At 42.9% G+C, this 16,456-nt stretch overlaps 1 protein-coding gene across 2 annotated transcripts; it reads left to right on the top strand.

The window, feature by feature from the left end:
* Positions 1-967: 967 nt before the first annotated feature.
* Positions 968-15,267, top strand: LOC100196095 (Rhesus blood group, B glycoprotein). Of its 2 annotated transcripts, XM_014204642.3 has the most exons (10): positions 968-1,315; positions 7,793-7,976; positions 9,899-10,049; positions 10,667-10,814; positions 12,001-12,167; positions 12,572-12,709; positions 13,358-13,479; positions 13,766-13,836; positions 14,003-14,076; positions 14,454-15,267. In XM_014204642.3, exons 1-10 carry the CDS (start codon positions 1,129-1,131, stop codon positions 14,523-14,525), a joined length of 1,314 nt encoding a protein of 437 aa, XP_014060117.1. In that variant the 5' UTR covers positions 968-1,128; the 3' UTR covers positions 14,526-15,267.
* The last annotated feature ends 1,189 nt before the right edge of the window (positions 15,268-16,456 follow it).

Below are 16,456 nucleotides of genomic sequence, written 5' to 3'. Positions count from 1 at the left end.
AAGATCACCATGTGCAATGCCAAGCATCAGCTGGAGTGGTATAAAGCTTGCCGCCATTGGACTGGAGCAGTGGAAATGCATTCTCAGGAGGGATGAATCACGCTTTACCATCTGGCAGTCAAAAGGACGAATCTGGGTTTGCTGAATGCCAGGAGAACGCTACCTGCCCGAATGCATAGTGCCAACTGTAAAGTTTGACGGAATAGGAATAATGGTCTGTGGCTGTTTTTCATGGTTCGGGATAGGCCACTTAGTTCCAGTGAAGGGAAATCTTAACGCTACAGCATACAATGACATTCTAGACGATTCTGTAATTCCAACTTTGTGGCAACAGTTTGGGGAAGGATTTTTCCTGTTTCAGCATGACAATGCCCCGTGCACAAAGCGAGGTCCATACAGAAATTGTCAAGATAGGTGTGGGAAGAACTTGACTGACCTGCACAGAGCCCTGACCTCAACCCCATCGAACACCTTTGGGATGAATTGGAACGCCGATTGTGAGCCAGGCCTAATCGCCCAACATCTGTGGCCGACCTCACTAATTCTCTTGTGGCTGAATGGAAGCAAGTCTCCACAGCAATGTTCCAACATCTAGTGGAAAGCCTTCCCAGAAGAGTGGAGGCTGTTATAGTAGGAAAGAGGGGACCAACTCCATATTAATGCCCATGATTTTGAAATGAGATGTTCGACGAGCAGGTGTCCATATACTTTTGGTCATGTAGTGTATCACCCAAATACACCAGCATGACTCTGACAGTGACAAATTAGCTGAAAAAAGCTCATTAGCCATTCATCTCATGTCTCTGTCACTGCCCCCTCTTTTAAAAAGAGTAAACACCCAACATTGAGGAAACCTATCCCCATGAGCAAAGTGAAGGAAGGGGAGTAACCACGCGGGCCTGACTGTTCTGCCCTGCCATTGGTCCCCACGAAACCTGCACCAATTTAAAACCAGACACCAGTTGCTCTCCACCCATCTGATTATTACCACAAGCCCCAAAAGATAGATAGGGAGAGAGAGAAAAAGTAAGTGTGTGTCAGAGACAGAGGGTCAGCCTAAGATAAACAGAGAGAGAGAGAGAGAGAGAGAGAGAGAGAGAGAGAGACACACAGTTAGTTAATCTTGGCATGCCTGCATACTCCACCAACATGAGGCTTAAGTTTCCCATCCTGGCTCTGACTCTGGAGATCATCACCATCATCCTGTTTGCTGTGTTTGTGGACTACGATGATGGGAAACACGGGGGGCACGGAGCCCACAACACCACACACCATGAGGAGAAGACGGAACAGGATTCTCTGACCCTTTATCCCAGTAAGTGACACCTGAAGTCTCCTTCATGTTAGCCTGGTCCCAGATCTGTTTGTGTGGTCTTGGCATGTCAATGACCATAGGAGTTGGCAAGACAGAAACAGGTCTAGGAGCAGGCTTCCTCAGTGTGGTGCCACATATTGTATGTGTGAGCTGTCAGTGTATTAGCCTGGTTGTGGGAGCTCGGCTGAAGAATCATGGATTTGATTGTATTGACTCCTTGATGCCAACCCTGGTTGCTGTGGATGAAGGGCTATTAATTTGACACTTATTCTTTTAATAATTGTGCAGTAGCTTTGAGGGATAAGCTATAGATCATTGGAGATGGTATTATTGAGTTATCAGATACTCCTGTGAACAATCAGAGAGAGATGTCGTGGGAAAGCATAGTGTGAGGTTGTTGTGCACATGCCCATTCCAGCATCCTCACACCTAGAAATACTCTTTAGGGAATGGGCCAGATGCTCTAGCTGTCATAGGGGCACCACTCTCTCTCATACTGGACAGGTTCACTTTGGCTAGCCTCCAGATGGATTGTGCAAATGGGAAGATGAATGCCAGGACTGAATGACATCCACATACTTACAATAGAACTTGCAAGTGCACTTAATAAGGGAAATGTGTTTTAGTGAGACATACGATTGAGTTAAAAATGTACGTGAATTTGTGTTTGGAGATAGATAAGTCTATCTTGTGACTTATCAGTTGAAAAGTGCCAAAGCCCCACCCCTACTACTTTACCTTTTGTACAAAAAATAATTTAGTTAGTCTGGTGTTCTTTGGGTGGTTCTTGGAATCCCAAAAAGTGTATTTTTTACCAATTTTAATACAGCATAAATACTTGCAGACTTACAGTATAGAGGTTTGCCCAGAAATGGGCAGGGCAGGTGTGACCCGAAAAGATTAGCGTAGTGCTTAGCATTTGGGCCGATCCTTTTCCATTCCAAGAATTTTGCAGTTGAGGTGTCCTTTAAGTTAAGTCATATCCAAAGACATCCTAAAACTTTTAGAACTATTGGTTGTTTTTAAATAAACTGAGAGAATATTTTTATTTAAAGATTTTTGTTTAATGGATTATACAGCTAGAGATGTGTTTAAAGGCGACATTGACTTTCTTTTCTTAAGAAAGCTGTAACATTTGCAGATTCCATCCATAACTATCATAATTGACCCCCCAAAATGGTCACTTAACTCAACTTACTAGCTATTTAATGCTCATTCAGCTGTAAAAACACAAGTTTACCCCCCCTATAAACTATTGGAGTAGACTATGAGAAAATATCAGCGGTCTGATGTGTGCGATGCGGGGTCGTCTATATTGTTCATTACCAAAGCTCCGCAATTACAGGTTCATAGCAGAGGAAATAAGAGGAGGAATGCAGTTTTGAAAAATAGGAGCCTATGTTGTTGCTGGGCTTTACCATCAACGGACAAAATCATTGTTAAAAAAAATATTGAGAGGAACCAATGGTTTCTGTGGCTCTGGCAGGTGCCTAGGAGCCTTACACTGGGCGCACACCGAACAGGAGGAAACATACACCCTCACGTCCTTAGCTAAAGTGGGCCACCAGTACACTCAGACAGCACACCGACCAACCGATGCCTGGATGACCAGAGGAGGGTGACCTGTGGGCCCAATAGATCAGCCGGTCATGGACAGCAGACAGAACGTACAGACGCCCAGCGGGACACTGGAGGGGAGCGGGACTCCTGGGCGCTCCTCGTCCCCTGCCGTAGGTGGAAAAGACGTTCACCCGCCGCTCTGCCCTCGGGCGGGCGGTCGAAGACTGCCCGGAAACGACGGGTGAACTCCTCAAAGTGGTCCAACACCGCATCTCCTTCTACCCACATGGCGTTGGCCCACTCCAGGGCTTTCCCCGAGAGGCATGAGACGAGATGGTGGATCATCGCCTCTTGCTCCAGGACGCGCTCCTCAACCCCTATACCAGGGGCACTTGCTCCTGCTGACTCCATATGGTGGTGTGGAATTCTGTAAGGGTTGCGGAACTGGTGGCAGTGAAGTCAGACGCAGGAGAGCAGAAATGGGTAATAGCCGGATCAGTTTAATACAAAACCCACGGCAATACAAAAAGAACCTACATAGGTACAAAACCCGACGTGCACTAGTAACATAGAGTACAAGCACTTACAAACAAACAATTCCACACAAGGACATGGGGGGAGCAGAGGGTTAAATACACAACAATTAATGAGGGAAATTGAAACCAGGTGTGTAAGAAAACAAGACAAAACAAATGGAAAATGAAAAGTGGATTGACGATGGCTAGAAGACCGGTGACACCGACCACCGAACACCGCCCGAACAACCTCTCTCAAACATTGTGATGGTGTCAGGGGACATACAGGGGATATCCTGGTGTTTTTTCAACCTCTCCAAAATGCCTGAACGTTTAGCCTAGGCATATCCAGGTTACTGGTCCCACATACAAGTTAACTGTTTACAAAAACAATATAAAAGCAATAGATAGACAGTACCAGTCAAAAGTTTGGACACACCTACTCATTCAAGGGTTTTACTTTTTTTGTACAATTTCTATATTGTAGAATAATAATGAAGACATCAACACTATGAAATAACACATATGGAATCATGTAATAACAAAAAAGTGCTAAACAAATCAAAATATACATTATATTCAGATTCTTCAAAGTAGCCGCTGGACATTAAAAAAGATACAAAAATGTCTTATCAAACACAAACTTGGTTACTCATGTGTCCTCCAATAAAAAAGGTGCAAAAATAGAAATTAGCTGAATGATTTACAAATGGTATTCGTGTTCATTTTACATCCCACATGTAGATGATTAGATTTCACTTTCACCATAGCTTGTGCATGTCTTGATAGTCTTTGAAGCAGTCCCTCTCTGCCAGGAAACACCCTTTTTTTTCTTTGTGTTTTGTGCAATGCTTGCAGTTCTTCCTTTTGTCTTTTGGCAGGTGTGTTGGATAGTGGCGCTCACCTTGAGTGGAGGGTCTTGTGATGGTGGTGAGGTTGCTTTGGGCCCGCATTTCAACCATTTCCAATACCAGCTACTCTCGGAAGGCCAACTGGGAGAGATGGGTTTGACCTTTTGCTTTGGCCATGTGCTTGTGAAGAATGAAAGCCTTTACTGTAGCAATGTCCACAAAGTGGTAGAAAAAAGTTATATACCACTTCCTGGTCTTGTGGAAGACCTGGTAGTAGCCTATCAGAGGATCAGATAGGTCAACAACCCCCATGCTGGCATTTTAGTCCTTCACAGAAACAGGAATGGGGACATTCTTCCTCACCCATGCCCCATCGGCTAGCACAAAGAGCTTGTAGCCCCATTTGGTCTGCAAGCCAATTTGAGCATTTGAGGCAACCAGGCGCTCATCTATAGATAGATTTTGAGCAGGCTGGAAGTACATTTTGCATGCCTCCACCATGTCATGATAAAGGGGCTTGACTCTTGCAAGACAATCATACCCTGCAGTCCCCTTTTTCTGGTCATTCTCCTGATCCTTTTGTGGGTCACTCATGTGAAGAGTATGGTTGATGGCCAAGAATCGGTTTTCACTCATGATGGAGGTGGGGAACTCGAGCTGATAGAGTGGGGATCTTGCTCCTGTTGTCAACTAGTCTTGATACCTTTACCAGTCCCATGTAAATCACCAAGAAAATGTAGTTGAGCATGTCACCCATGGTGACAGGTTTCCAGGACATCTTCCCTCCCCCTGCTGCTTCCAGTTGTGCATATTCATTTTTATTTGATTACTTTATTCTTTTTCATTCCTTAATAACCAAAAGAATAAGAAATATTGGTAAATCGCTCAGCACTAATGCCAAAACTAAAGATTTAAAAAAAAAAACGAAAGGCCTCATGGCCAAAACTTCCTTTTAGCACAGCACTTGGACATGGTTGGTGCTGCCACCTGGGGTACGGAGTGTTGAAGTCTATCCTGGTCCAATGTGTTGCCTAACTGTGTGCTAACACTAAACTACCTTCTACAGTACATAACAATAGTGCATATCTCTGTATTATTTATTTGGTTTTGCAAGGTTGGAGATTTTAGATGACAATGTTGGGTAAGATGAAAGTGTAGTGGTAGGCTGAAAAAGGGAGATATGCAATATGGATATGGATACAAGATAAAAGCTGAGACTTGTTTTGCTGTTATGTTCCTAAGCTTCAAGTTTAGTACTCTACGTCTCAGTTGGTAGAGTAAGGCGCTGACAACGGCAGGAATTTCCCAGGTTAGGTAGTTCCCAGCAATAATACACGATACATCATGTACTCTAGTTTTTGTTACCCTATTGTCCATTCCCTTGCATCAACCCACTCATTGTGAGGTAATGTTTTGCACGTTGTTTGATTTGCACATTCCCAATCAGTACCCTCAATCAATGCTAAAGAACATAAATGCTGATTTGTGGCACATGGCTATCTTATCATGTATATATCTTACAAGGCTTTTTGTATATCTTACATATTTTACATTGTTCAGACTTTGATATCAGGGAAAATATTGAATTGATTATTGATTTTAGTTATTTGTACCGTGTATATATCGTACAGCACTATTCGTAATCTATTTGTATATCTTACATTTCTGACATTGTTCAGACTTCGATATCAGGAAAAAGATTGGATAGATTTGAGTTATTTGTTTGTTACCGGATAGGCGCGGGTGTTCTGGCCAGTGCCAGAGGGGTTATAATGTATCCTATGACGTCTGGGAGGCATTGCATAAGTAATACTAAACCTGATTAGAATCATGGTCCAGTGCGCTGAATCTCATCCATAGCAATACAATGCACTCCTGGGGAGAAAGAGACGGTCACATGTAAGCACGATAATGAGTGAGGAATTCATGGACAAAATCTAATTTGAGGCAAAATCTGTTAAGAAGAGCTAACCTTCCTGTTTATTCTGTCTCTATCACTGTGTGGCAGAAAGAGGGAGCCTCCGAAAAAACTAAACTGTTAAATTAATTGCCAGTTACAACAATCCCTCTACAACTGCCTAAAATGTAGCATCGGTTTTACTTATAGTAAGGCCTGGTATGGCACAGAGACACATACAGAGAAAGAGATGTGTATGGCTCTGGAATGGCATGCTGGTAGACATGTTTCCTGGAGAGTCATACACAGCTTACATAGAGTACATAGAGTAGTCATATATAGTCACAGATAAAAAAGACAACGGACCTATCGGGCTAGTCTATGCTGCACCTAAGCCCCCCAACCGCCAACCCCACACCCTGTATTCCATTACTTCCCCAGGACAGTCTGGGTGGTGACTGTTTGCCAAAGTCCTTCCCTGACACCGCAATGCTAACTGCCCACCACAATGCTAACCAGACCTGGGGAAACAAGGTCTATTGTTTCCACTTTCTGCAAACGGCCACACCTTGATGTACTTTCCAGATGAGGACCCGTCATCCATCGCACAGTGACTGATCACTTTTGGGAATTGGGAGTCTGGCTTCCTGTGGTCAGGCATTTCAGGGAAGATAACCTTTTCTGAGCATCGAGCGAGAGTGGGAGTAGAGTGTGTGGGTGGGAGTGGGAGTGGGAGTGGGAGTGGGAGTGGGAGTGGAGCTTAGAGAATTAGGATTGTTCCTCCAGCGGCGGTGGACAAACCGTTTAAGCTCCACACACCTACATACGTACGCACACATACATGTACGTTCTCACGCACACACATACACACATTTGGTCAGTTTCTTGGGCCAGTAGCCTGATCCTTATCTGCAGACACTCGGATAGTGCTCACATCCTGCTGTCCGCAAATACAGTGAGCTAAAGTCCTTATAAGTAAAGTCTCTGTCCTCTTGTATACATCAATCTAAACATGCATAAAGTGCGAGCACAGTGATCCATCTATTAAGTTTAGAAGACTTGATTAAGATCATGTGATCCCAGTGAATGGAACAGCGTGAGGCTACTGACATGACACATCAAACGGGGTTATCGGGAGCCTCAGTTCTCAATATCCCATTCACAGACTGATCTAATTGGTCTTCCCGCCTCAGGATTTTCATTGACCCCCTCATGGGGATAGGGGTTACTAATGTTGCTGCACAACCCAATATGGGTGCTCTGTGAATCATTTGAGCAGCAAAAGGCAAAGCAACATAATGAATGGAATATTTACAAGCCACTAATAGCCCTAGGTATTTGATCAATAGCTAGTCTGTCAACTGATTTGAATGTCTTTGACGTGTTGTAATAGAGGATTATACTCACACAGCAAGCCCTCCCAGGGTTTTAGTCATTTGTTTTAGTTTTCATTCACTATTTATTCAGAGTGAATAAATCATATGGGGGCTGTTTTATAGAGAAATAATACAATTATATTATGTTAACACTACCACCAACGTCTTTTGGATTTCATGTGAATTTAAAATGTTAATATCTCTGCCATTTTGGAAGTCACTTTTTTTATGAATCAAACTCCACTGAGCTGACCTCTGACCTGCCATTTGTTCCCCAGTGTTCCAGGATGTCCACGTTATGATCTTCATTGGCTTTGGCTTCCTGATGACCTTTCTGAAGAGATATGGCTTCAGCAGCGTGGGCCTCAACCTGCTCCTGGCCGCCTTCGCTCTGCAGTGGGGTCTAATCATGCAAGGCCTCTGGCACCTGGAAGACGGCAAGATCAAAGTCTCCATCTTCAAGTAAATACAAATAGTACACTAACAGAACAGTCAGAATAAATAAAGCTAGCAGTATCATCATAGTACCCATGATAGAAGACATCTTCAAGTAAATACAACAGAGCCATTACCAGAGCCGTCAAAACCAATAATCAGCTTGTAGTAATAGCACATGTACGTACAGCTGAAGTCGGAAGTTTACATACACCTTAGCTAAATACATTTAAACTCAGTTTTTCACAATTCCTGACATTTAATCCTAGTAAAAATTCCCTGTTTCAGGTCAGTTAGGATCACCACTTTATTTTAAGAATGTGAAATGTCAGAATAATAGTAGAGAGAATGATTTATTTCAGATTTTATTTATTTCATCACATTCCCAGTGGGTCAGAAGTTTACATACACTCAATTAGTATTTGGTAGCATTGGCTTTAAATTGTTTAACTTGGGTCAAACGTTTTGGGTAGCCTTCCACAACCTTCCCACAATAAGTTGGGTGAATTTTGGCCCACTCCTCCTGACAGAGCTAGTGTAACTGAGTCAGGTTTGAGTCAGGCACAAGCTTTTTCAGTTCTGCCCACAAATGTTCTATAGGATTGAGGTCAGGGCTTTGTGATGGCCACTCCAATACCTTGACTTTGTTGTCCTTAAGCCATTTTGCCACAACTTTGGAAGTATGCTTGGGGTCATTGTCCATTTGGAAGACCCATTTGCGACCAAGCTTTAACTTCCTGACTGATGTCTTGAGATGTTGCTTCAATATATCCACATAATTTTCTTTCTTCATGATGCCATCTATTTTGTGAAGTGCATCAGTCCCTCCTGCAGCAAAGCACCCCCACAACATGATGCTGCCACCCCCGTGCTTCACAGTTGGGATGGTGTTCTCCGGCTTGCAAGCCTCCCCCTTTTTCCTCCAAGCATCTCAATGTTCATTATGGCCAAACAGTTCTATTTTTGTTTCATCAGACCAGAGGACATTTTTCCAAAAAGTACGATCTTTGTCCCCATGTGCAGTTGCAAACCATAGTCTGGCTTTTTTATGGTCGTTTTGGAGTAGTGGCTTCTTCCTTGCTGAGCGGCCTTTCAGGTTATGTCGATATAGGACTTGTTTTACTGTGGATATAGATACTTTTGTAGCTGTTTCCTCCAGCATCTTCACAAAGTCCTTTGCTGTTACTCTGGGATTGATTTGCACTTTTCGCACCAAAGTACGTTTATCTCTAGGAGACAGAACTTGTCTCCTTCCTGAGAGGTATGACGGCTGCGTGGTCCCATGGTGTTTATACTTGCGCACTATTGTTTGTACAGATGAATGTGGTACCTTCAGGCATTTGGAAATTGCTCCCAAGGATGAACCAGACTTGTAGAGGTCTACAATTATTTTTCTGAGGTCTTGGCTGATTTCTTTTGATTTTCCCATGATGTCAAGCAAAGAAGCACTGAGTTTGAAGGTAGTCCTTTGTGGAGTGGTTGAAAAACGAGTTTTAATGACTCCAACCTAAGTGTATGTAAACTTCCGACTTCAACTGTACACATTAGAGGAGACTCATAGAGAAGCCTTCTATTCTAGGGTAGCCTAGTGGTTACAGTGTTGGACTAGTAACTGAAAGGTTGCAAGTTCAAATCCCTGAGCTGACAAGGTACAAATCTGTCGTTCTGCTCCTGAACAGGCAGTTAACCCACTGTTTCATAGGCCGTCATTGAAAATTAGAATTCGTTCTTAACTGACTTGCCTAGTTAAATAAAGGTACAAAAAAATACAAAATGAATACAGCAACAGAACGGGTAGAATGAATGAAGCTAGCATTAGTGGTATTATGTGCACAAGATAGAGGACAATCATAGAGAAGTGTTCTGTTCTAGTGTTAACAAGACATCTCTCGCTCTCTCTTTCTCTCTCTTCACCCACTCCAACTCGTCCTCTCCCTCCTCACCATAAGGATGATCAACGCAGATTTCAGCACAGCCACCGTTCTGATCTCGTTCGGGGCAGTGCTGGGTAAAACCAGTCCCGTCCAGCTCCTCATCATGACCATCCTGGAGATCACCATCTTCGGCATCAACGAACATCTGGTGGCCGAAATCCTGGGGGTCAGTGCACTTCACCATCATTTCAGATCCCAGAACTAATCCTTATTCTAACAGTCTGTCACAACAAACTAACTTCAACCTTGTCCACTCATCTAAGAACTTGTGTACATGAAAAACAACACTATACAAGAAAATGATATTAGTTAATACAGTTCAATAAGCAATATTGTGTGCAATCTTGTGAGTAGCAGTTAAAACTGTGTGAATCTCCTGTTGACCCATACATGTTTACCTGGGACCTTATTCACCTGACCCATAACCCTAGTGAGAACGCCCTCTAGTGGTGAGAAGTGACAGCCCAAGATAACAGCGATCAGACAAGATTCATCCTACCAAAAGGGCTCAGACAAATATAATCAGGGCGTAAATTCTTAGGGATGAACCTACAAAGGGAAAAATATATCTAGGTCAATTTTATTTGATATTCTTGAATCGATCCAATCCTATACCCAACAAATCAGTGCACAAGTTTTGCTTGGGAATGGGCAGAGGTGTGATGGATGGGTGATTGACAGGTGACTGAGGTTACTAGCAGGCTAAGGAGAAAGTTAGGTTAGTAGGGATGTTTTTTTTTACAACATGAACTAACTACTTTATATGGTTTGTCCCACTCACAGGCCAATGATGTTGGGGCCTCCATGATTATCCATGCCTTTGGGGCGTACTTCGGTCTTGCAGTGGCCCGCATGCTGTACCGGCCAGCTCTGAGGAACAGCCATGAGAACGATGGCTCTGTTTACCACTCTGACCTCTTCGCCATGATCGGTAAGAGCAGCTCACATGGCAGTCATCAAGGTCAAAGCATTTTGGCCTACCGCGTGGCGCAGCGGTAAAAGGCAAAGCATCGCAGTGCTAGAGGCGTCACTACAGACCCGGGTTCGATCCGGGCTGTGTTGCAGCCGGCCGTGAATGGGAGACCCATGAGGTGGCACACAATTGGCCCAGCATCGTCCGGGTTAAGGGAGGGTTTGGCCGGCTGGGATGTCCTTGTCCCATCGCGCTATAACGAGTCCTTGTGGCGGGCCAGGTGCATGCACGCTGACTTCGGTCGCCAGTTGTACGTTGTTTCCTCTGACACATTGGTGCGGCTGGCTTCTGGGTTAAGTGAGCAGTGTGTCAAGAAGCAGTGCAGCTTGGCAGGGTCGTGTTTCGGAGGACGCAGAGTTTGGATATCATGAAATTGGGGAGAAAAAAATGTATCATAATAATCTATACATTTTATTGATTACTGTAGACTGTCACTAACGACTATTATTAGTATTATAGATTAGAGAATAGTAGACAGATCCGCTAAATATTGTTAAAATGTTCTTTGGAACACTAGAAATAACAATTCAGCAATAAGGAGGTTGTAAGTATCAAGCATCTCAGAGTAGGAATGCTGATTTTAGTATCATTTTTTATTTTTTTATTTTACTAGGAAAGTCAGTTAAGAACAAATTCTTATTTACAATGACAACCTACCGGGGAACTTCCAATGCCTTGTTCAGGGGAGAACAACATATTTTTTATCTTGTAAACTTCAATTCAAGCCAGCAATTCAATCCAGCAACACTTTTGTTTACTGGCCCAACGCTCCATCCACTAGACTATTCGCCGCACCACTTTTAGATCACAATGAATGGGATTACATGGACTGGGGGACCTGAACCTAGATTAGCATTTCTACTCTGAGACGCTTGATACATACGGCTCCTGGTGTCTGTTTGCGCTGTACATTTTATCACAGGGGAAGGGGAAGCTCCCACAAATCATAGTCTCATTCACCACCTAGTGGAAATACAGTGTATCACTTCTAAAACTCACTGTATTATAAAAAACAGTGGCACTAGCAAGCATAATTCTGTTCAATGTAGTTTCAATATATTTAATACATCACTTTTTGTTTATATATTTTAGAATTAACTGAAGTAGCAGAAAAATCTAAATCCTCCTTGAATATCTTCTCCAGGTACAGTGTTCCTCTGGATGTTCTGGCCCAGTTTCAACTCTGCCATCGCTGAATCTGGCACTGATCAGCTCATGGCGGTGACCAACACCTACTTCTCCCTGGCTGCCTGTGTACTCTCTGCCTACGCCGTCTCCAGCCTGGTGGAGCACAAAGGGAAACTGGACATGGTGAGTCTTCCAATGCTTCATTCAAACCACAAAGGATCACAGCAAATCTGTAGATTGTTTACTTTCTTTCAATTTATTTGACTTGTTTATGTTCAAACAAGACTATTGAGCGTGTGTGTGTGTATTGTGTGTCTTTGCGAAAGAGACAATAAAATCTCACACAGCACCTACTATAGCATAGCTCACTACAGACCCTGGTTCGATCCCGGGCTGTATCACAACTGGCAGTGATCGGGAGTCCCATAGGGCGGCGCACAATTGGCCAAGCGTCGTCCGGGTTAGGGGAGGGTTTGGCCGGGGGAGGCCGTCATTGTAAATAAGAATTTGTTTTTAACTGACTTGCCAAGTTAAATAAAGGTTAAATAAAATATAAAATAAAAAAGATGCTTCTGTGTCTTCCATAGGTCCACATCCAGAATGCCACTTTGGCCGGAGGTGTTGCTGTGGGAACCTGCGCTGACATGGACATCGGCCCTTTTGGTGCCATGATCATCGGGTTCGTGGCTGGCATCATCTCCACCCTGGGCTTCAAGTTCCTCACTGTGAGTTCAAAGGTCACACAAGTCTGAACCAATAGAAATGGAGATACCTAGTCATAACTGAATGCATTCAACCAAAATGTGTCTTCTGCATTTAACCCAAGCCCTCTGAATCAGAGAGGTGCAGAGGGCTGTCTCAACATCATCAGTCCCTGGGGAGTAGTTGTTTTTCTTGGGGGTTAACTGCCTTGCTCAAGGGCAGAACAGCAGATTTTTCCACCTTGCCAGCTCTGGGATTTGAACTAGAAACCTTTTAGTTTTTGGACTGATGTTCTTAACCACTAGGCTACATGCCGCCACAACCCTGCAGTGGACCAGGACACCACATTGTCTATAAAAAGCCAACTAGTGTTGCAATGTAGACATGCCTTGTGAGTTGCAATAAACCTAAATTCCTTTGAATGTTACATTTCTGTCAGCATCCTCACCAACCAGTTAGGGGGAGGAAATAGTGTCCTCAGCCCAATGAGAAAATCTGGTTCTGGTTTGTTAAACGAGTTTTGCCTGCTGGGAGAAATGCGCATTTTAGTCAAAACAGTCCCCCGTCCATCCATGACTGACTAACCTGCCATCAGATGGCTAGAAATATGTTGAAATGAGTGGGCACTAGGGAATATAGAAATGACACAACTGTTTCTCTCTGTGTTTTAGCCAATCCTGGCATCCAACCTGGGCATCCAGGACACCTGTGGTGTCCACAATCTGCACGGCATGCCTGGCATCCTCGGGGGTATCGCTGGCATTGTGGCTGTCGCTCTGGGCAAGAAGAACGGGTAGGGCTCATCCAATGGCATTCTTCATACTGTATATCTATAAAGGCATTGGATAAAGGAATTAGAGATAAAAGTCATTTGAAAATGAATGATTTTCTAAAGACTTTTGGTAAATGACGATGTGTAGTCAATATCAGATACAGATAATGTAGTTATTGAACGTCTAATAATTCACTTTTCCGTTAAGGTGTGAACTTGGCCTCAATAATTAGTCTCAAAATAAGGTCTCTTGCCATAATTACCTAAGTACTCGTGCCATTTCTCATCTCCGCCATTCTTCCCTCAGGAGTGCTGCCATGCAGGGTGCAGCCCTGGCCTCATCCCTTGGGTTTGCTTTGGTTGGAGGAACTATTACAGGTGGGTGGAGAGAGACTGCCATTTTTTGTCATTCAAAAATCTACATCACATTTGAACAGACTTCTTATCAGTTTTCATATTTTATAAAACTGCAATTTGTTTTATACGATGCCCGCTGGGAAACATATATTCAATAATACTGTTAATAACTTTTCTATTTGTACAGGTCTGATAATGAAGCTTTCATTCTGGGGACAGCCTCCAGATCAGAACTGCTTTGATGATTCCATTTATTGGGAGGTGATAATCTGAAAGAAACAAATACAACACATTATCCTGATCCCTTATTGATCATCACTAGCTTACAGTTGAATCAAATACCTGAGGTATATGGTATAACGTATAGGATGTTACATTTATTGGTGTGACACTCATGTAACATTTGACATATCCAGTCCCATAATGTGGCATTAGCCACATATAGATTGTTCTTAGTCACACATGGCTAATGTGGCATACTGTCTTGTATTACATTGAACGTGACCACCTGGAGACACACATAAAATATTTGATTTGTAAATAAAAAATACTATCTTACAACAAATATGATTTGGCATAGATGAAATTGTGGCTAAATTCTGAGATCTGTGACTGACTGAAGTGTGACTGTGTTCTAGGTTCCTGAGGAGGAGGAGGAGGAGGAGGGCGAGGAGAGCCTGGCTCACAGAGACCAAAAAGCAGAGGCGTAAAGCTCCCACTCTTTGCTGCACATTGACGACCTACAACCCTCTAAGCTAGAGATGGGAAAGTGAGGAATTATGAACCACACATTAGACATTGGGTGTACTGTATCTCAATAGTCTTAACTGGCTTCCTCTCCTTGTCACCTCTCCTTCATCTAATTGGTAGATCCCTACCAGGACTTCATACGTCACCTGTGTAATTTCTTGACCATCAGTGCAGAGGACGTAAAGGAGAGAAGCTATGTTGTACTATTGAATTCAACCCAGGATGGCCAGTGCTGTGAAATTGTCAGTTATTTTCAACTACTGCATAAATAATTGGATTGATATGAGACAAATTGAGATCATATCGTGATTCATGCTACCTTATTAAGATATCTCTAAATCAACTCGATCAGCAGGGAAATGTTATCCTGTGTTGCACTTTTCTGTGTAACCAAACTAGGTCCTCATTGTCCATAGATTTGTACTAAATATTTTAATCTTCAATTGAATAGAGTAGGTCCACTGAAGAGCATTTGGGAAACATGTCATAGCTCATTATAATTTCAACTAAAGTGTAAGAGGTGGGTGTGTTACATATATAAAAATGCAATTGAGATAATATTGTAAGGATTTTCTTATCTTAAACAAATAATGTTTACAGAAACTCATTTCAAACAACATGCTTGCAGTGCTTTGGATGTGGTAGTCTGAAAATGTATTTAAATGAAGCAGCATTTTGATATAAATGATCCTGAATAAGTTGCATTGAAACATTAACTGTTCTTTCACACAATCGGAGGAAAGATACTTTCAGGGATTCTTTTTTACACTGAATTTGACGACCACCGTTCTGAGCCATTAGAAACTGTATAGAAATAGTAGAAACAGTATATCAAGCTGACATTCAATCATATCACCAATTGTCTCACATGTTTTATGACACTATCAAAATGTTAACAGGCGTTTGTTTTGCCTCATTAGTTAGGGCTATACATTGTATATTTTTCTCAACACGTCTTTTTATGTCGCCATCCAACTGACATAGCCGATATTGTGTGCTAGGCCTTGTTTAATGAATAAAATCAACTGCTACTTTAGCCTGCTGCAGAGCTAGGCCGCGTGACTGGAACTCACTACTCCTACTGGAGAGAATCTGATACCAGACCAGGCTGCAAAGTTTAGGCAGTAGCTAAGGGCCAGTATTTATCAAGCGTCTCAGAGTGGGGGTGCTGATCTTGGATCAGTTTTACCTTTCTAGATCAGCACTCCTGAGACACTTGATAAACACGGGCCCAGGTCTCACGGGGAACGGAGCTGGGCAAGATTGGGTTCTGCATTAAGCTACTCCCTGTGTGCATCCAAATACTCTTAAGGTTCCCCTTCATCTACCCCAGTATCCTCACTGCTAAAGTGTAGTTGAGTGTCTTTGATTTTCATTTCACCGTCTAAGTTTTTACAAATACAGAAAGTCAATTGAAATCTGACATGTCCAATTAAAAACCGGATAGTGTACATGTCACATGGATTCAGAATAAATGGGGCATGAGAAAGAAAGCCACTGAGAGATTTAGGATACATAAGCTTTCCATATTTCTTTCACTTCTTATTGTAACCTCTTAATGCATAGTGTAGTTAGTTACATAATGGATATAGTCATTTTCTCTAAATCCCTGCACCTAGGACTAACAATTGGTACTTAGTGATTCAGATTACAAGTATGTCTTTATACACAGAGTGTACAAAACATTAAGAACACTTTCATCATATTGAGTTGCACCCCCCCCCCCCCCCCCCCCTTCCCTCAGAATAGCCTCAATTTGTTGGGTCATGGACTCTACAAGGTGTCGAAAGCGTTCCACAGGGATGCTGGCCCATGTTGACTCCAATGCTTGACCCCAAAGGTTTCGATGGGGTTGAGGTCAGGGCTCTGTGCAGGCCAGTTAAGTTTTTCC

This window comes from Salmo salar, chromosome 06, assembly GCF_965601325.2.
Source record: "Salmo salar chromosome 06, fSalSal1, whole genome shotgun sequence".
NCBI classification, from domain to species: Eukaryota; Metazoa; Chordata; class Actinopteri; order Salmoniformes; family Salmonidae; genus Salmo; species Salmo salar.
Note: the sequence above shows the minus strand (reverse complement) of the source record. Positions and strands in the feature narration are given on the sequence as shown.